General features: G+C 34.5%; 1 protein-coding gene across 1 annotated transcript in view; it reads left to right on the plus strand.

The window, feature by feature from the left end:
* Positions 1–17,081, plus strand: part of LOC150077849 (KICSTOR subunit 2-like) — a 49,806-nt gene that overhangs the window by 31,354 nt on the left and 1,371 nt on the right. Inside the window, exons 7-9 of the mRNA XM_090384758.1 lie at positions 2,289–2,383; positions 4,667–4,829; positions 14,174–14,272. Of these exons, the coding sequence (XP_090240884.1) occupies positions 2,289–2,383; positions 4,667–4,829; positions 14,174–14,272 (357 nt within the window). The remainder of the gene's footprint in view (positions 1–2,288; positions 2,384–4,666; positions 4,830–14,173; positions 14,273–17,081) is intronic.

Genomic DNA, 17,081 nt, shown 5'->3' on the forward strand with positions numbered 1-17,081 from the left:
GTTCTTATAAAATCTTTGTTCCATGACCTGGTCAAATTTAACACACCAACTCAACTTATCCAAATTATGCAAACCAACTACCACAATACATTCACATTGTTCAGCAATTCAAAGTACCAATATGTTTTCACAAACAAATAAAAAAAAAAAGGCACTTACATATTTCTTCTTTTCTTCATATTTCTTCAAATACAACTACAATACACAGCAGAGAACAAAGTACCTAATAGCCAGTAACAGTTATGGCCCACTAAATTCTACCTTGGTCATCAGTGCCACTTACAAAAAAAAAAAAAAACAGCCCAGTACCAGTCAGAACATATGATATATGAAGTATAGAAATATATATTTTCATCAAATGTTGTAAATGCATAGTTATGCTGGCATGTGGTTACTATACTTAAGCTGCTTAATGTCAAATATTTAATGCATATGATGACTAAAACTACTACAAAAGTGTATCTATTGCCTAGCTGGAAAATTGTTCTGTTATCTGTAGCAGTATTGTGCAACTGTTCTCTTTACTTCTGGACATTTATATTTTGAACATTTGTTCAGAAGCTATAAAGCACTCCACTGTATCCAAGTAATTGTCATATTTGATTATAGTATTCCCCATAAAAAGAATGGCCCAAGGTTTTTTATTAAGTTCAATTTGGATCATTGCACTCATGTTCAGAAACCTGATCATTTCATATCTCATAATCATCCTCAACATATACACTGACTGAGACAAGTTATAGGAATCTGTAGTCACCATCCAAGTGGTCCAAAACATGTGTCATAAATAACATAAATAAGTTGTTTGGCTATAGTGGCTGCACTTTGTGCACTTACAGCCAGAGTTATTCAGCACTTACCAAGGTGAGACACATCTGGCACCAGAGTAGAATTACTAGAATTAATAATGAAAGTTAATAGCATTGTTAATAAGACATGATGTAGATGTGTATTAGCTTAAGTTTTGCAAATTACAGTGTCTGGAGACTAGGCACCAGCGAGGTGATCTGATAGAGGTGTATAAAGCCTTGAATGGTTTGAGCATGCTCAATGCTGATGGGATTCTTCCTCTTGCTCAGAATAATCACCTGAGAGGGCATAAATTCAAATTGAGGAAAGACAAATGTAGGATAGATGTGCGGAAATTTGCCTTTAGCCAGCAGGTGGTTGGTTGGTGGAACAGACTTCCATCCCTTGTCGTGGAAGTTGATAGCCTAAATAAGTTTAAGGCTCAGCTGGACAGGTATTTCGAACGAACAGAGGGGTGAAGTGGAAGTGGTTTTTTTTTTTTTTTTTGGCTGATGCTGCATAAGCTTGCTTTCTTGCATCAAATGCCTCTACTAATGCTAATGCTATTAGTATTGGCAAATGATGCAAGGAAGCAGCCTTTTACAAGAAGCGCCAAAGGAAAATAATAAAAAATAAAAACATTTCCCACATCACCTACCATCCCCTCTTTGTCCTCCTTAAATTTATCAGGCTACCCACTTCCACAAATGCCAAATGGAAGCTTGTTCTAACAATCATTTATCTTCTGGTTGAAAGCAAATTTTTATATATCCAACCTGGAACCATCCTTCCTCAGTTTAATTAATGCTCCTTTGTGTGTTATCTGAGTAAGGATGTCATTAACATTACAGATCCACATCCTTCCTAAAATGAGGCTTCCAAACCTGTATGCAGTACTCAGATGCAGCCTAGCCATTGCCTTAAACAATTGGATTATTCCTTTTTTTTTTTTTTTTTTTTTCTTTTAATAAAAACCCAAAACACTATTAGAGCCTATAATACTCAGTACTGTGCATGGGTTGAAGGTTGAGAAGATAGAAGGTACTTACTGACATTAAACTTGAATTTCTGTATTATCCTTATCCCTGCTGGCAAAATTCTATATATTATGGACAAAATTTTTATTTTGTCCATAATATACAGAGTTCTTTTTTGATCTCTACAACCTTGCATTTGTTGATGTTAAACTTCAGTTGCCACTTCTCAATCCATCTGCTTTATTTTTCTAGCTCCTGTTGCAGTAGTCATTATTACTGTCATTAATCACTCTGTCCACTCTATGAACTTAGACATTAAGCCTGATATCCCTTCATCAATATCATTAACAAATATTCATTTTAATCTATCCAAATTAAACATTTTGGATGGATTAAAATGAAAATTTGTGGAATTTTAGTTTCTGTATTTTTAATGGTATGTTTGTAAAAAAAAAAAAAAAAAAAAAAAAAGTTTCAATTATTCTATAAAATTGTATTGTTTTTTTAACTTTTTTTTTCTAGTTCAGCTTGTATTTTCACAATGTTCTTTCAAAGCAGACTGCTCCTCAGGAAATGAAAAGCATGTGTTCAAAACTCTCTTTGGATTATTTTCATAAGTAAGTGAAATTTGATTTTTTTTTTGCTTATTTTAAAGTTTTCTTAAGTAAAATAGTCACAGTAACATTTCAGAATGTTTCTGCTAATTCTTGTCCTAATTAGATATTTTTTGATCGAAACATGTAAATCAAATCATTATTGTAGAACACTTGTACATTAAACCATCTTGCTGGTTAAACATAAATTAGCATTAGCATAGGCACATGATGTAAGAAAGCAAGCTTATATAGCATCAGTCAAAAAAAAAAAAACACACACCCTTCTCATTTCACCCATCCACTCATTCCAGATGTTTGTCTAGTTCTGCCTTGAATCTATTTAAGCTATCAACTTCTACAATAACAGATGGAAGTTTGTTCCAGCAATCAACCACCCGCTGGCTAAAGGCAAACTTCCACACATCTATCCTACAACTATTGTAGAATTAATTACCTATGAGAAATGAATATTTCATTAGTAATTAAATCTAATATCACATTCATAGCTGCACTCTCCAGATTTATGAGAGAGAATCCATCTTTTACCCATGTCATTGTAATATAGTCGGTGACAAAGAGTTTCTCCATCTTTCTACAAAAACTCAGTTTGTGGCCATCTTTTTACAAACCAACTTGCTACACTTCAGAGATCTTTCTTGCTTGTAATTATACATGCCTGCAGGATAGTATTATGGTAAGTCATTTCTGGCTCCATTCCATGGATTTGTTTTTAATTTATAGAGGTTATTGCTATTTTATCTATAAAAATGGTATATCTGTTAACATAAATTCTGATCCAAAGGTTGGAAAAATTGGATGTTTTAAATTCTTCTAGAAAGTTGGGGACAGACTGTCTGAAAGATGTAAAGGAACTGTGACTAGATAGTTTATTCCTAATGTTGGTTTTATCATTAAATCTGCTAACAAATTGTTCTACCCAGTCTTTTTACTAATCATGTACTAACAGGGGTGTAGCTCATTAAATGCCAGGCTCTTCAAATTTGATCTTTCTTTTGACCTTCATTATTGCACTCTTCTGGAGGATAGGTATACATTTTATATCACAGTCCAATCTATTCAGCTCTATGTCAACAGCTATTTACCATCACTGGAATGCTCTCTCCAGGACAAGGAAGCAAACTCATTAAAACTCAAAATAACTTTCTGCAGTTCAAGGTTTCACTCAGCTTTGTTTCATTAGAAGAAAATTTCCAGACTCCGGCTTATCTTACTACTACATGACAGCTCCTCCACTGAAGATTTGTTAACTGTTGGATACTATCCAATAGATCTCTATAATGGAATTTTATAAACTTATATTCTGAACCCATTTCTTGTGTGATATGATAATACTGTTATTGTGCAGGTTTGTAAAATAGTGCAGTCATGTGTTTCAATTTAAAATAGATATGTATTGCAGAAACATAATCTAAGTTTGTAGATAGGCTTTTACTATAGTTTCTGCTAATTTTATAGTAATCATTTACTATTTATTTTTGCTTTTCTTATAGTTCTGAGTATGTTTATTATGTAATTGTTAATTGCCTCTTCTCTGGGCTTGGTCTTGGTATAAACTTTTGTTTATGGGGTTCAATGAACTTTCTTCTAAGATTGCTAAGGAGATGATTTGTTTTTAATCAGATCATCTCCTTGCAATCTTAGAAGAAAGTTCATTATTTGTGATTATTTAATAACTTATTGTTAGAATTATCATGGTATCATTGGATAGTTAGGGAGTGGGGAGAGTCAAAATGTGATACACATATTGACAATTTTTTGCAAAAGTGGGCTACAGAAATTTATCAGATATCCAGATGAGAAGAGGAAATTTCTTTCTGTTTGTAATAATTAGTTTTTTTTTTTTTGAGAAAAAAAATGTTTGAAAATAGTAATGACAAGTTGCATTTATATAACAAGATTTTGTTTTCTTAAAGGTTTATCAGTATTGGTGAAAATATTTGATAAGTGGCTAAGCTTAAAGACTGATTTTTTTTTTCTTCATCAGACCTAAAACTTTTCAGTTGAGGTTTCATTAAAAATTTACATTTTTGAGTTTGATAAACAAATTTATTAGATATGATTAAAAGAAATATTTACTCATATATATATATATATATATTTTTTTTTTTTTTACATTTTTTTACCCATTAAAACTACTGTGATGGGTGGGAGAGAATAGTAATTTATTATTTTAGGAATATTTTGTTATTAGGGAATAACAGAAATTTTTTAAATATTCTGTTATTACTTTTATGTTCAGAAAATCAGTACATTTTTTATATGCTGTTATTTTATCATTTTAAGAATTTCATCTTTCCAACGTAAGACAGATGCTTATCTTGTTGCTTTGGTACTGGATACTCGTGGTCTAGAGAATTATAAAGGTCATGGTTATACATATCCAGATAAATATTTCGAACATCCGGAAGGGCTAGATTCTTATCCTACAATTGTGTGCTCTCCACAGGTAAGAAATGAAAACTGAATGTAAATTCACAACTCTACAAAAATCATGTTTGACTTTAAATTTTTAGTGGAAATAAGTTGCTTTTTTTGGTATTTTTTATTCTCTTCCATAAAATTGAGAAAATGGTTGCTTTTTTTTTTTTTTACCTTTTTTCAGATTAAAGAACAGAAAATTCTATCCTGAAAAGTTAAATAGCTTTCTCAAATCATGGAAATGTATTTTTAAAATAATTGCAGGAGTAAAATTCACACCATTTTATCTTCTGTGTGCGCTTCAAGTGGAGACAATTATTTTAAAAATAATTGTCACCAAATTTAATTTAATATCATCAGTATACAGGGTGTTTCAAAAGTGATGGTCAGTAATTTAAAGGTGAACTGCAGACTACAATATGCAAAAAAAAAAGCCTAGTACACATGGGTCCTTAAGTGAATCATTAGAGATATTGCACATTTCTAGTTGAGATCCACAACTGACTTGTTTGTTTAGGTTAGGTAGTTGTTTGTGTAGAATGTTTGTTTACATTCTCTCCCTTTCCCCTTTCTCAATACTCTGAGACATAGCAGGCATACTAGTACTTGTCAAAGGCTAGTCAACATTGAAAGAGGTTACAGCAATGAAGAGTATGCAGACATGCGCTTCATGTATGGTAAGGCCAATAGCAGTGCACTTGAGGCTGCACGTTTGTACCAAGAAACATTTCCCTGTCGAAAGCAGCCCAACAGGTGCACATTCATCAGTGTGCCTTAGAGAATATGGGCGCTTCGCACATGGAGTACAAGCAGGTAGGCCCAGAAGCATAACACCTGATGTTGAAAGGGTGTTAGAAAGAATAGAACAAAATCCAGGAATTTCGACAAGGAGGGTTGCTCTGCAAGAACGTGTACTGAGTCATAGCAGTGTGTGACCAATTTTACATTGCCAATTACTGTACCCCTATCATATCCAGCATGTACAAGGTCTCAGTAGTACAGACTACCCTCCCACTTCTGCCAGTGGATGCAACAACAGTGTGACCTGAACCCCCAATTTTTAAACAACATTTTGTTCACTGACGAAGCTGGGTTTATGAGGGTGCCGATTCTCTTTAAAAATTACAGGCTCCGAAAAAGCGATAAGTGTTGCCATTTTATTTACCTAATTGTTATTTTATATTGTACTCTGGACAGAAATTTGGACAGATGGGCTGAGAAGTGGCAACTTAAGTTTAACCATGACAAATGCAAAGGTAGAAGTAACCCCAGAGAAATGTACCAACTGTGTGGTACTACACTGAAGGTGGTAGAAAATGAAAAAGACCTGGGAGTAATTGTGCAGTCAGATATGAAGTTTTCTGAACAGTGCAAACAGGCTGCCAGGGCAGGTCATGGGGTTTTGTCAATGATATATAGGAATTTTTCTAGAAGGGAAAAGGAGATGATTGTCCCTCTGTATAAGGCAATGGTCAGGCCATGCCTTGAGTACTGCATACAGGTCTGGAGGTCTCTTAGGAAAGATGTGGAGGTGCTGGAATGAGTACAGAGAAAGGCAATGAGATTGGTGAGTGGAACAAAGGGAAGGGAGAAGACAGAGGTTGGTAATTAATGGGTGCTGCTCTTCGTGGACTAATATTATAAGTGGAGTCCCACAGGGTTCGGTGTTGGGTCCTCTGTTGTTTTGTATATTTATCAATGATATTGATGAAGGTATATCAAGCTTAGTGTCGAAGTTTGCAGATGATACAAAGGCTGGCAGGGTTGTTAATGACAGTAATGGCAGTATGCTACTGCAACAGGATGTAGATAATTTGGGCAGATGGGCTAAGAAGTGGCAACTGAAGTTTAACCTTGACAAATGCAAAGTACTGCATATGGGTAGAAGTAACCCCAGAGAAACGTACCAACTGTGTGGTACTACACTTAAGGTGGTAGAAAATGAAAAAGACCTGGGAGTAATTGTGCAGTCAGATATGAAGTTTTCTGAGCAATGCAGACAGGCTGCCAGGGCAGGTCATGGGGTTTTGTCAATGATATATAGGAATTTTGCTAGCAGGCAAAAGGAGGTGATTGTCCCTCTGTATAAGGCAATGATCAGGCCACGCCTTGAGTACTGGGTACAGGTCTGGAGGCCTCATTTTAGGAAGGATGTAGATTTACTTGAGCGTGTACAGAGAAGGGCAACAAGATTGGTGAGGGGAATGAAGGGATCCTCTTACCAAGAGAGGCTTAAGTTCTGAAAATTGCAGTGGTTGGAGACTAGGCACCTGCACGGTGATCTGATTGAGGAGTATAAGTCCTTGAATGGGTTGAGCACACTGAATTCTGAAGGGATTCCTTCCACTTGTTCAGATTATGAACTAAATTCAAATTAAGGAAAGACAGATGTAGAATAAATGTGTGGAAATTTGCCTTTAGCCAGCAGGTGGTTAATTGCTGGAACAAACTTCCATCTGTTGTTGTGGAAGTTGATAGGTTAAATACATTTAAGGAAGAACTGGACAAACATTTAGAGGGAATGGTTGTGTGAATTTTTTTGGCTGATGCTGCATAAGCTCATACACTTGCTTTCTTGCATCACATGCCACTACTACTAGTGATGGTATTTTTAATTTTCATAACTGTCACGTTTGATTCAACGAAAATCCTAATGCAATTCATGAGTTGCGACATCAGCAACGTTTCTCATTGAATGTCTGGGCAGGACTACTAGGAGACCGTCTAATTGGACCACACTTCCTGCCAAACAGGCTAACAGGAGAGCTGTACTTTCAGTTCTTACAGAATGTTCTTCTAGACCTTGATGATGATAATGTTCCACTTCAGCAATGCCAGAACATGTGGTTTATGCATGATGGTGCACTGGCACATTTTGCTCAAGTTTTGACTCAGTATCTAACTAGAAGGTATAGTCAACAGTGGGTAGGGAGAGGTGGCCTCCCAGATCACCAGACATAAATCCTTTGGAATTTTGTATCTGGGGTCATGTAAAACGCTTTGTTTACACTTCTGACATTAACACATTTGAGGAATTGCAGTGTCGGGTTTAAGGAGCCTTTCAGCAAATCAGAAATGACCCAGGAATGCCCGAGAGGATTTGCAACTCAATGCAGAGACTACAACGCTGCATATGGATTCAAGGATAGCATTTTGAACACCTTTTGTAACATCCTGTAACATGCAACATCTGTAAAATCCTGTGGTGTTGAAACCAAAAATTAAAAATGTTTTATCTTATATTTAATAAAACCACCCTTATCAAAGGATTCACAGCTTTTTGCTAAATTAGTGTTCCCATAGTCAGTGGTGGATCTTAACAGAAAATGGTTCATTTGTGACCCGATGTTCACTGGGACTTTTTTGCTTATTTTAGTTTGTACTTTTCACTTTTAAATTATTGACCATCATTTTTGAAACACCCTGTATAGTGTCATCTGAACCTCCAGTGAGGATTTTGAGAGCCCCCAGACTGTAAATAAAGTTTGCCAACTATATCTGAATCTGAGTTTCCAACTATATGGCACAGAAATATTAAGCTCTTATACTCTGTAAAATATGCTCAATGAAATACAATATTACAATACTGTATTTCATTTCAGTACTGTAGTACAGCATTTCTTTAGCTGAAGCATATGATGCAAGCTTATATAGCATCAGTCAAAAAAAAAAAAAAAAACCCCTTCGATCTATTCGCTCCAAATGCTTGCCTAGTTCCACCTTGAACTTATTTGTTGACCTCCACTACAACAGATGGACGCTTATTCCTACTATCTATTGTCAGGGAGACAGGGAATATATTGTGTAAAAAGGATAGATGGAACAGGACCAGGGTATGTTTGCCAGGGGCAAAAGTTGATGACGTTGTAAAGCATATGTCATCTTTTAAAGGCACAAAAGGTGATATTGTTGTACACGTTGGCACCAATGACATTAAGAGTAGGAGATCTTGAATTTTGAACAAAGGCCTCATTCTATGGGAGCTAATAAAACATGAAATTGGTTAATCATATATGCTTTAAATAAATAGCAGTGTACTTTTCCATTAGAGCAGTGCTTTTTATTTAAAGTGTATGATGCAATATCAAGGTGAGGTGCATTCACAATATGAGACTGCACTTTGCACTTTGTAGCAAACTCAGTTTGCCCAATGCTGAGTTTGCCCAATACAGACTAAGGGTCAATCCCCTACTTGCACAGGCATGGTAGTTGATTAACTGCTTTGAACTTATAAAATCATGGCATATAACATATCATTATACATACACCAGCTTTGATTTCTTCCCACCCAACCTTGCTATCATAAAAAGGCAGGTGGAATCCTTTTCTACTGGATGTGGCTGCTGATATTAAAGAAAGATGGGGAAAGAAGGAAAAAAGTCTCAAAGGAGGCTTTAAAAGAAAATTACTGGATAAGAGATTTTTCTATATACTGTATTAATTCCTCAAGATATACCTGAAAATCTTCCACATCAAAAAAGACTAGTTATTTCATCACAACTATACATGTTGTGCAAAAGTGAATATTTTACCACAATCAGCAGAATTGATTTTTTAAAACATTTTATACTAAAATAAATTAAAATTGTTCAGAAAAACATTAATTTCACACCCAAACTTTTAACTCAAATAATCCATCTAATATCATTACAGTGTCTATTTGGAAACTTGCATTTCTCCTCTGCTGCATGTATTAGTAGATGAATGTTTGAGTTTTCTGCAAATTAAAAATATTTTGTGATACTGTATGCAATTATAAGGTTTATGTTTTGAATCTTGAATTATAATTTGCAGAACTTTTTAACTGGGTGGCAGTGGCACCAGGGCTGTAGTGAAGTGTATAAGCCAGTGGTTTTCAACCTTTTTTTAATAACGGCACCCCTACTCAATTTTCTCAATATATATAATATTAAAAAATATATATGTTATTTATTACAATAATATAATTTTATTCTTTGTATAGAGGTACTAAGTAAACATCAATTACAGATCACCAAAAATTAAAAAGATACTGTACACCTTTTTATAATGAAATAAACATATAAATTAAAAAATAATAAGTTTAAGTAACTTAAACCCAAATTACCTGGCACCCCTGGAATGTTGTTGCGGTACCCTAAGGTGCCACGGCACCCCGGTTGAAAACCACTGGTATACGCCATATATCCTCTGGGTTTTTTTAGGTGAATAGCGTATACCTTTTGGTTTTCTATTCTATGTGACAGAAGAAAATTCCATTAATACACCTGATATGCACTGTATACTCTCTGCCTTTCTTAACGTTCATAGAGTATACCTTCTGCTAATTTTACGACTACAGCACTGAGTGGCACCCCCAGTGGTAAACACTGTGACACTGCACCTGACAGGTACAAAAAAATTTATTATTATTTTTTTTAATGTTTACACGATTTTTAGGTTATTTGAATTCAGTATTTCATGTTTTCTGAATGGATTGCAATAATTATATGTAGCTTTTTACATTTTTAATAAAAAATTAAATATTTAAAAAACGGTGTGTTTTTAGATGTCTTATTTTTAAAAAATAAATTAATTCTGCTGGAAAAAAAAAAAAAAATTTCAGACAAATAAACATGACTGTTAGTATCATTCATTTTCTACTTTAAAAGACCATTAAGGATGGACAATTTCAAATGTGCATATATATTTCTGCTTATTATGTGTATACTATTTATGCATACTGTTTAAAAAAATTTATTTCAAATTTGACATGCTGTGAAGGATTTGAAACATGTATCCAAATTTGAAACGTGTATCTTGCTTCCCACAGAATAACAGGCATCTTTGGTGGATATTACATTTTGTGTTCTCATCTTTATTTTTGCAAAAACAACTCAGGTGAGATTGTAGATGTTTATATAACTAATGGGAGAGGAAAAGCAAGTAACCTTGGACTATAGACAAACACATAACATTTAATTTGAAACTTCAGCATTATCTGTACTGATGTGGCCACATGCTACTCTTTGCACAAATAATTTAAAAGATTGTGAAGCCAGACAGGTGTACACATTTAATTACTCTGTGAAGGTCATAAAAATCATTTCAGAAACTATTAAAAGTTTGTTAGGAAGTCAGAAAAAATTTCAGATTTTTAATCATTGATTAAATGGTAATGTAGGATCACTATTTTTGAGCTACAACTGTGTGCTGGAGCACCACCACAGCCGGGTTAATTTTAATTTCAGCTGTCAGAATACCCATTTTTGAGGTGTAGAATTATTTCCTAGGATAAGCTGCTTATTGAATGAAGGGAAAGAAAGGAATCAAAGTTTGTAAACACTAAGAATTCTATGAAAATTAAATATGGATTTTTAAACTATGTTGATATGTTCTAGAATTAGTTAGATAAAAGCAATAATAAATACAGCAGACTCTCGATTTACTGGGATCGGTTTAACCGAGACACTTAAAGATGCCAAATGGAAAAAAAAAAAAAAAAAAAATCAACCAGAAATCAAAAAATTCAAGTAATAACTAGAATAGGTACAGTATAAACAGATGTTTTGCAAGTCGTAAATAAGCGACAAGCAGGGCATTATAAAGTCGTCATTAGATTATTATCTTGCAACCCTCACTGTTTTCATACCCGACGCTCAAAAACAAAAAAAAGAGAAGAAATGTTTGTTTTAGTGCACCGCAAAGAGAAAAATTTGGTTTCGTTATTTGTCAGGGATAACAAATTTTTTTTTTTTTGTTTAGAAATTGTGAAAATGATGGGTAAATGCAAATGAGTTCTGCTTTCAATTAAACAAAAACTTGAAATTATTCAAAAGTTTGAAAACGGTGCATCCGTTAAAGAACCATTATAATGTTGGTGACCAAACCATGTGACATTGTAAAAAATAAAGGGAAGCATTGTATTGGACACGCCAGCAGTGCGTGGTAAGTTTTTTATCTATCGCCATATTTTTTTACATAGGTTGCTGAACATTTTTGGATATACTGTACTGCAGTAAGTCTCCGACTTACGTAACTTCGAACTTACGTTAATTTTTTTTTCACTCAATTTTTTTTCTTTTTTAGGATTGTAAAATTTAAAACAGAATAATAATAATAAGAAATCAATAAAGAGGATCACGGCATGCACAGATTGCACAAGCGGGGATATGGAGTCACAAGCTTAAAAATAGGAATGAAGAAAAGATTTTTAAAATTAATTTTTTTTTTATATGGCTGAAGATTTCAGTGAAGGGGACACACATTTCACCATAATAAAGTAAATTCCCACAGAGTTCCAGCTATCGGTATTATTTCAAATGCAATACGATCAAGTTTACTACCCGTTTATAATGAATTGCAGTAACAGAAAAGCCCAATAATCTGGAATGTGCAAATTGTTTTATGGTAGTGACCTCCAGAAAGGTGTTTTAGTAAAATGTCAGCTCTCATGGTGTGATAATAGTGAGTTTTCACCTTAACCATGTGAAATTCTTTACAGAAAATTTCATTTTGACCGTTATTACGGTGCCGACTAAGAGAATAAATGACGGCAGTACAAGTAAATCTATCAAAAAAAAAAAAAAAAAAAAGAAAGCGATCGATTCGGATCAGAAAATTAAAATAAGGATGATTATTAGAGTGAAACATGAACAAGTATCACGCAGAATTTAGATTTGTCAGTGTCAACAGTGAACACAATAATAAAGGAAAAAGACAGAATGCGAGAAGCGGTGAAGGGATTGATTGAAGCACTAATAAAGTCAACTATGATAACCAAGGCTACGAAATAGTTTTTACTGTACAATTTCTTCCTTTTCGTATGTGCCACTCCAACAGCTTCACTGCTTTCCTCAGATAAAGCTTTTAATTGAACTAATTAAAAATATATAACTATTTTTCTTCATTCTTTTGAAGATATTATGTGGTTTTTGTAATTTTGACATATCACGGATATAGGAGCAATATTTTATTAGTCATTCCCTAGTTACGTAAAAGTCGACTTACGTAAGAAGTCCTGGAACGTGCTGTATTTTTAGTTTAACCGGGAAATCAATTATCCGAGATTTTTATTTTACCATCTATCCCGGAAAATTGAGAGTCTACTGCAGTGGTTTTCAACTGGGGTGCCGCAACAACATTCCAGGGGTGCCACATAATTTGGGTTTAAGTTACTTAAATTTATTATTATTTTTTAATTTATATGTTTATTTCATTATATATAATATCGGTGTAGATACACCATAGTTAACCCATAAATTTGAACTACGTAAGTAGTGTAAAAGGCTTCGTTTTAATTGTATCTCGTATTGTGGGTGCCTTCATAACGAGATAGCTGGTATTGCTCTACTTCAAATAAATAATGCTTCTCTAGTAGAGAAGACCTCTGTTATTTATTATCAGAGGATACCACCACCCAGACGATTGTTTCGGAGCTATTGGGCTTCATCATCAGTGGGTGGGCAGGTACCCTGGTAATGCAACGAGCCATCACAGTTACGTAGTTCAAATTTACGGGTCAACTATGGTGTATCTACACTGATATTATATAGTTAATTACCAAAACCCATAAGGATTATGCCTTGTGCATTTCGTTTTCAAATACATTATTATCTTGTTGTACATTATTACCTGGCTTGTTGCATTACCAGGGTACCTGCCCGCCCGGGTACCTTCATCATCATATAAATGTAAGCATATATTAATCATCGTTGATTAATATATGCTTACATTTATATTTTACTTATATTTCTTACCTTTGATTCTAATATTTCTAAATTTTCTTAACTTTTATCATCATTCGATTTATATTTGGCTTAGATTTAAATTACTTAACATATATTGATCATCACAGAAACAGAGAACATCTTGTCGTTTTTTGCCTTCATTCTGGGTGGTTGGCCCCAGTTGAAGTCATCTAGATTGTCGGTAAAAAGCGATAATAATTTATTTATTTTATTATTTTTTTTTTTTGCGTTTTCTTAGGTCCCTGATGGTATTATTATTGGATTGATTTACTTTTTCTAATAATTCTTTATATTATCCTTAATATTCTATATTATATATATACAGAGAGAGAATCGGATCAAAGAAAATTGAGTAGGGGTGCCGCAAAATAAAATAAATTACTTAGGGGTGCCGTTATTAAAAAAGGTTGAAAACCACTGGTCTATTGTATACTAAACAATGCAGGATTTTGATTAATGCATCTATGTGCATATCACAAAATGTTAGAGAATAAAAATAGTACTGTATATGTGTGAAAATAACTTTCTATCTCCCTTAAATACATAGTTTTGAGAGGTTTGTAAGCAAGTTTACTTACATAATTTTGTTCAGATTTTCAAAAAATAATTTAATTGAAACTAATAAGAAAATAATACTTTAAGAAATGTGCTTTTTATTTTGTAGGATAAGCCACTTTCTCATTGGCCTGGTGTTATTATGATTATGACAAACAAGGGTGTTGAACTAAGAAATACTGATAATATTATATGCTTTTATGATACTGTGAGTATTTATTTATTATTTTTTAAAATTTTATTTAAATCTATTTTTCATGTCTTAGTATGTTTAAATATACATTCATGAGCCAAAACATTATGATCATCTGTCTCCTCATGTGGACACATCCCACAGAACCTAGGCTCAACGTTACCGACCAGTGCAGTACATATAGTGATAGCATGGGTAGTGCCAGTCATTTAGTCAGTATGAAGCCTGTGCAATTGGGAAAGGGGGAGAACATGATGGAGTTTGAATGGGGAATGATTTTCAGTGCTAGGAAGACAGATGCTGGTTGGCACATGCTGTCCGGAACAACAGACAGCTCGTAAGCCCTCATTTAATGGCAGCCTACTACCAGGGTGCACAGAGAAATATTTCCAGGCACACCATCCATCAGATAGGCCCATGACCTGTTAACGTGCCTGTGTTGACTGAAACTGTTAGTGACACCTCCACCTGTAGTGGCACTGAAGCACTGTAATATAACTGGACAGATCCCATCCACCCCTGATGTCTTTCTTGTTTATCTTCAACAATTTCTGCTCCACTTTGCTCTCATTTGAATTCACCACCAAATTTGTCCTAATGTTCTGTTTACTGTCAAATTGTATTTTCAGCAAGAATTTGATTTTAGAGAACAAGTAGTCTGGGAGAAAGTTAGCTCTACAGGCCTGCTTTGTCAGAAACTCTTTAACAATCAGGGCAAAATGTAGCCTGACATTATCATGTAAGGAAGGAACTTCCTCCTGAAACTGAGGCCTTACTCAGTGAATTCTTTTAGCCAAACTGTTAGCATTAGTAGAGGCATAAGATGCAAGAAAGCAAGCTTATATAGCATCAGCCAACAAAAAAAAAAAAAAAAAAAACCCTTCCCATTTCACCCATCTGTTCACTCCAAATGCTTGTCGAGTTCTACCCTGAACTTATTTAAGTTGTCAACCTCCACTACAACAGATGAAAGTTTGTTCCAACTATCAGCCACCTGCTGGCTGAAGGCAAATTTCCTCACATCTATTCTACAACTGTCTTTCCTCAATTTGAATTTATGTCCCCTCAGGTGAGTAATCTGCACAAGAGGAAGAATCTCATCAGCATTGAGCTTGCTCAAACCATTCAAGGCCTTATACACCTCAATTAGATCACCTCACAGGTGCCTAGTCTCCAGACGATGCAATTTGCAGAACTTAAGCCTTTCTTGGTAACAGACCCTTTTTTTTCCACTCACTATTCTTGTTGCCCTTCTCTGTACTCATTCTATCAGCTCTACATCCTAAAATCAGGCCTCCAGACCTATATGCAGTACTCAAGGTGTGGCTTGACTGGTGCCTTATACAAGGGCACAATCAACTTCTTATCCCTGCTAGCACAATTTCTGAATATCATTGACAAGACACCATGAGCTACTCTGCATTGCTCAGAAAACTTCATATCTGACTGCATAATTACCACCAGGTTCTTTTCATTCTCCACTACCCTGAGTGTAGTACCACACAGTTGGTACGTTATGCTGGGGTTACTTCTACCCATATGCAGTACTTTACATTTGTCAATGTTAAACTTCAGTTGCCACTTCTCGGCCGACTTGCTCAACTTTTCTAGATCCTGTTGCAATAGTCTACTATCATTACTGTCAATAACAACCGTGCCAACCTTCGTATCGACTGCAAACTTAGATATATACCTTCATCAATATCATTGGTAAATACAGAAAACAACACTGGGCCCTTGAGGACTCCACTAATAACATAAGTCCACAAAGAGCAGTGGCCATTGATTACCACTCAACCATTGTAGCAACTTTCCCTTAATGCCGTACTGGCCCAATTTGTACAGTAGTCTTTCACATACAACGGTATCAAAAGCTTTCCTAAAATCCAAGTATATAATATCAAAATTATTTTTTGCATCCAGTTCCTTTGTGACCACATCCTAGTATCCAATCAAATTGATCAGACAAGACTTCCCCTTAACAAACCCATGCCTTGTCTTGGTGATCCTGCATTGCATCTTTAACCAGTGACTCCATTATTTTCCCGGAACAAAAGTTAAAATAATAGGTCTGCAATTACTCGTTTTACTCTCTGATTCTCCTTTGTGAATTGGGGTCACATTTGCACATCTCCAGTCCATGGGGACCTCCCCCTGAGTCCAAGGAAACTTTCATAATCATGGCTAAGGGTTTGCTTACTTCCTTTGCTGCCTGTTAAGAACTTATGCTTAATATTTCTTATTCACTATATTATCTAAGAGTAATTTCTTGTGACTGATCCTCTTGCTTTAAAAAGTGTTCAATGTCACTTTAATTTTTGAAAATGTGTGTTTTTTTTTTTTTTTTGAAAATATAAGCTCTTCAAAATGCCATTATGTGCCTTGTTGCATGTTTGCAGATCATTAAAAATATTTTGACTCAATATAACTGGTTGTCATCAACAGCTTGACTGAACTCTGCATTTTTCAAATCTGAACAGGTTCCTTTATGTCACTCAAACAATCCAGAATGAATCTATTGCAAAATTTTGCATTTGCCCAACTGTCTTCAGAATTTCATTCATTTCTTTGTTAATGGGAAATTTGTCTGCCATCAACTGAAGAGTAATTCATGATCAAATACAGATAGCATGCAGACATTTTTTCAATGTTTCTGGAGTTCAGTGTTAGATTATAACATTTTGAACACTAAAATCTTTGAAACCAGTGTAATGCACAAGTGAGATAGAGCATACCGTTGTATAATAAAATAACCAATTAGTATCTGGCCATGTTTCAGAATCCACTTTAAAATTCCATTAGGCCAAAATAAAAACTAAACTGA

This window comes from Mastigoproctus giganteus, chromosome 11 (genome assembly GCF_048544385.1).
Source record: "Mastigoproctus giganteus isolate SK-2022 chromosome 11, ASM4854438v1, whole genome shotgun sequence".
In the NCBI taxonomy this organism is placed as follows: domain Eukaryota; kingdom Metazoa; phylum Arthropoda; class Arachnida; order Uropygi; family Thelyphonidae; genus Mastigoproctus; species Mastigoproctus giganteus.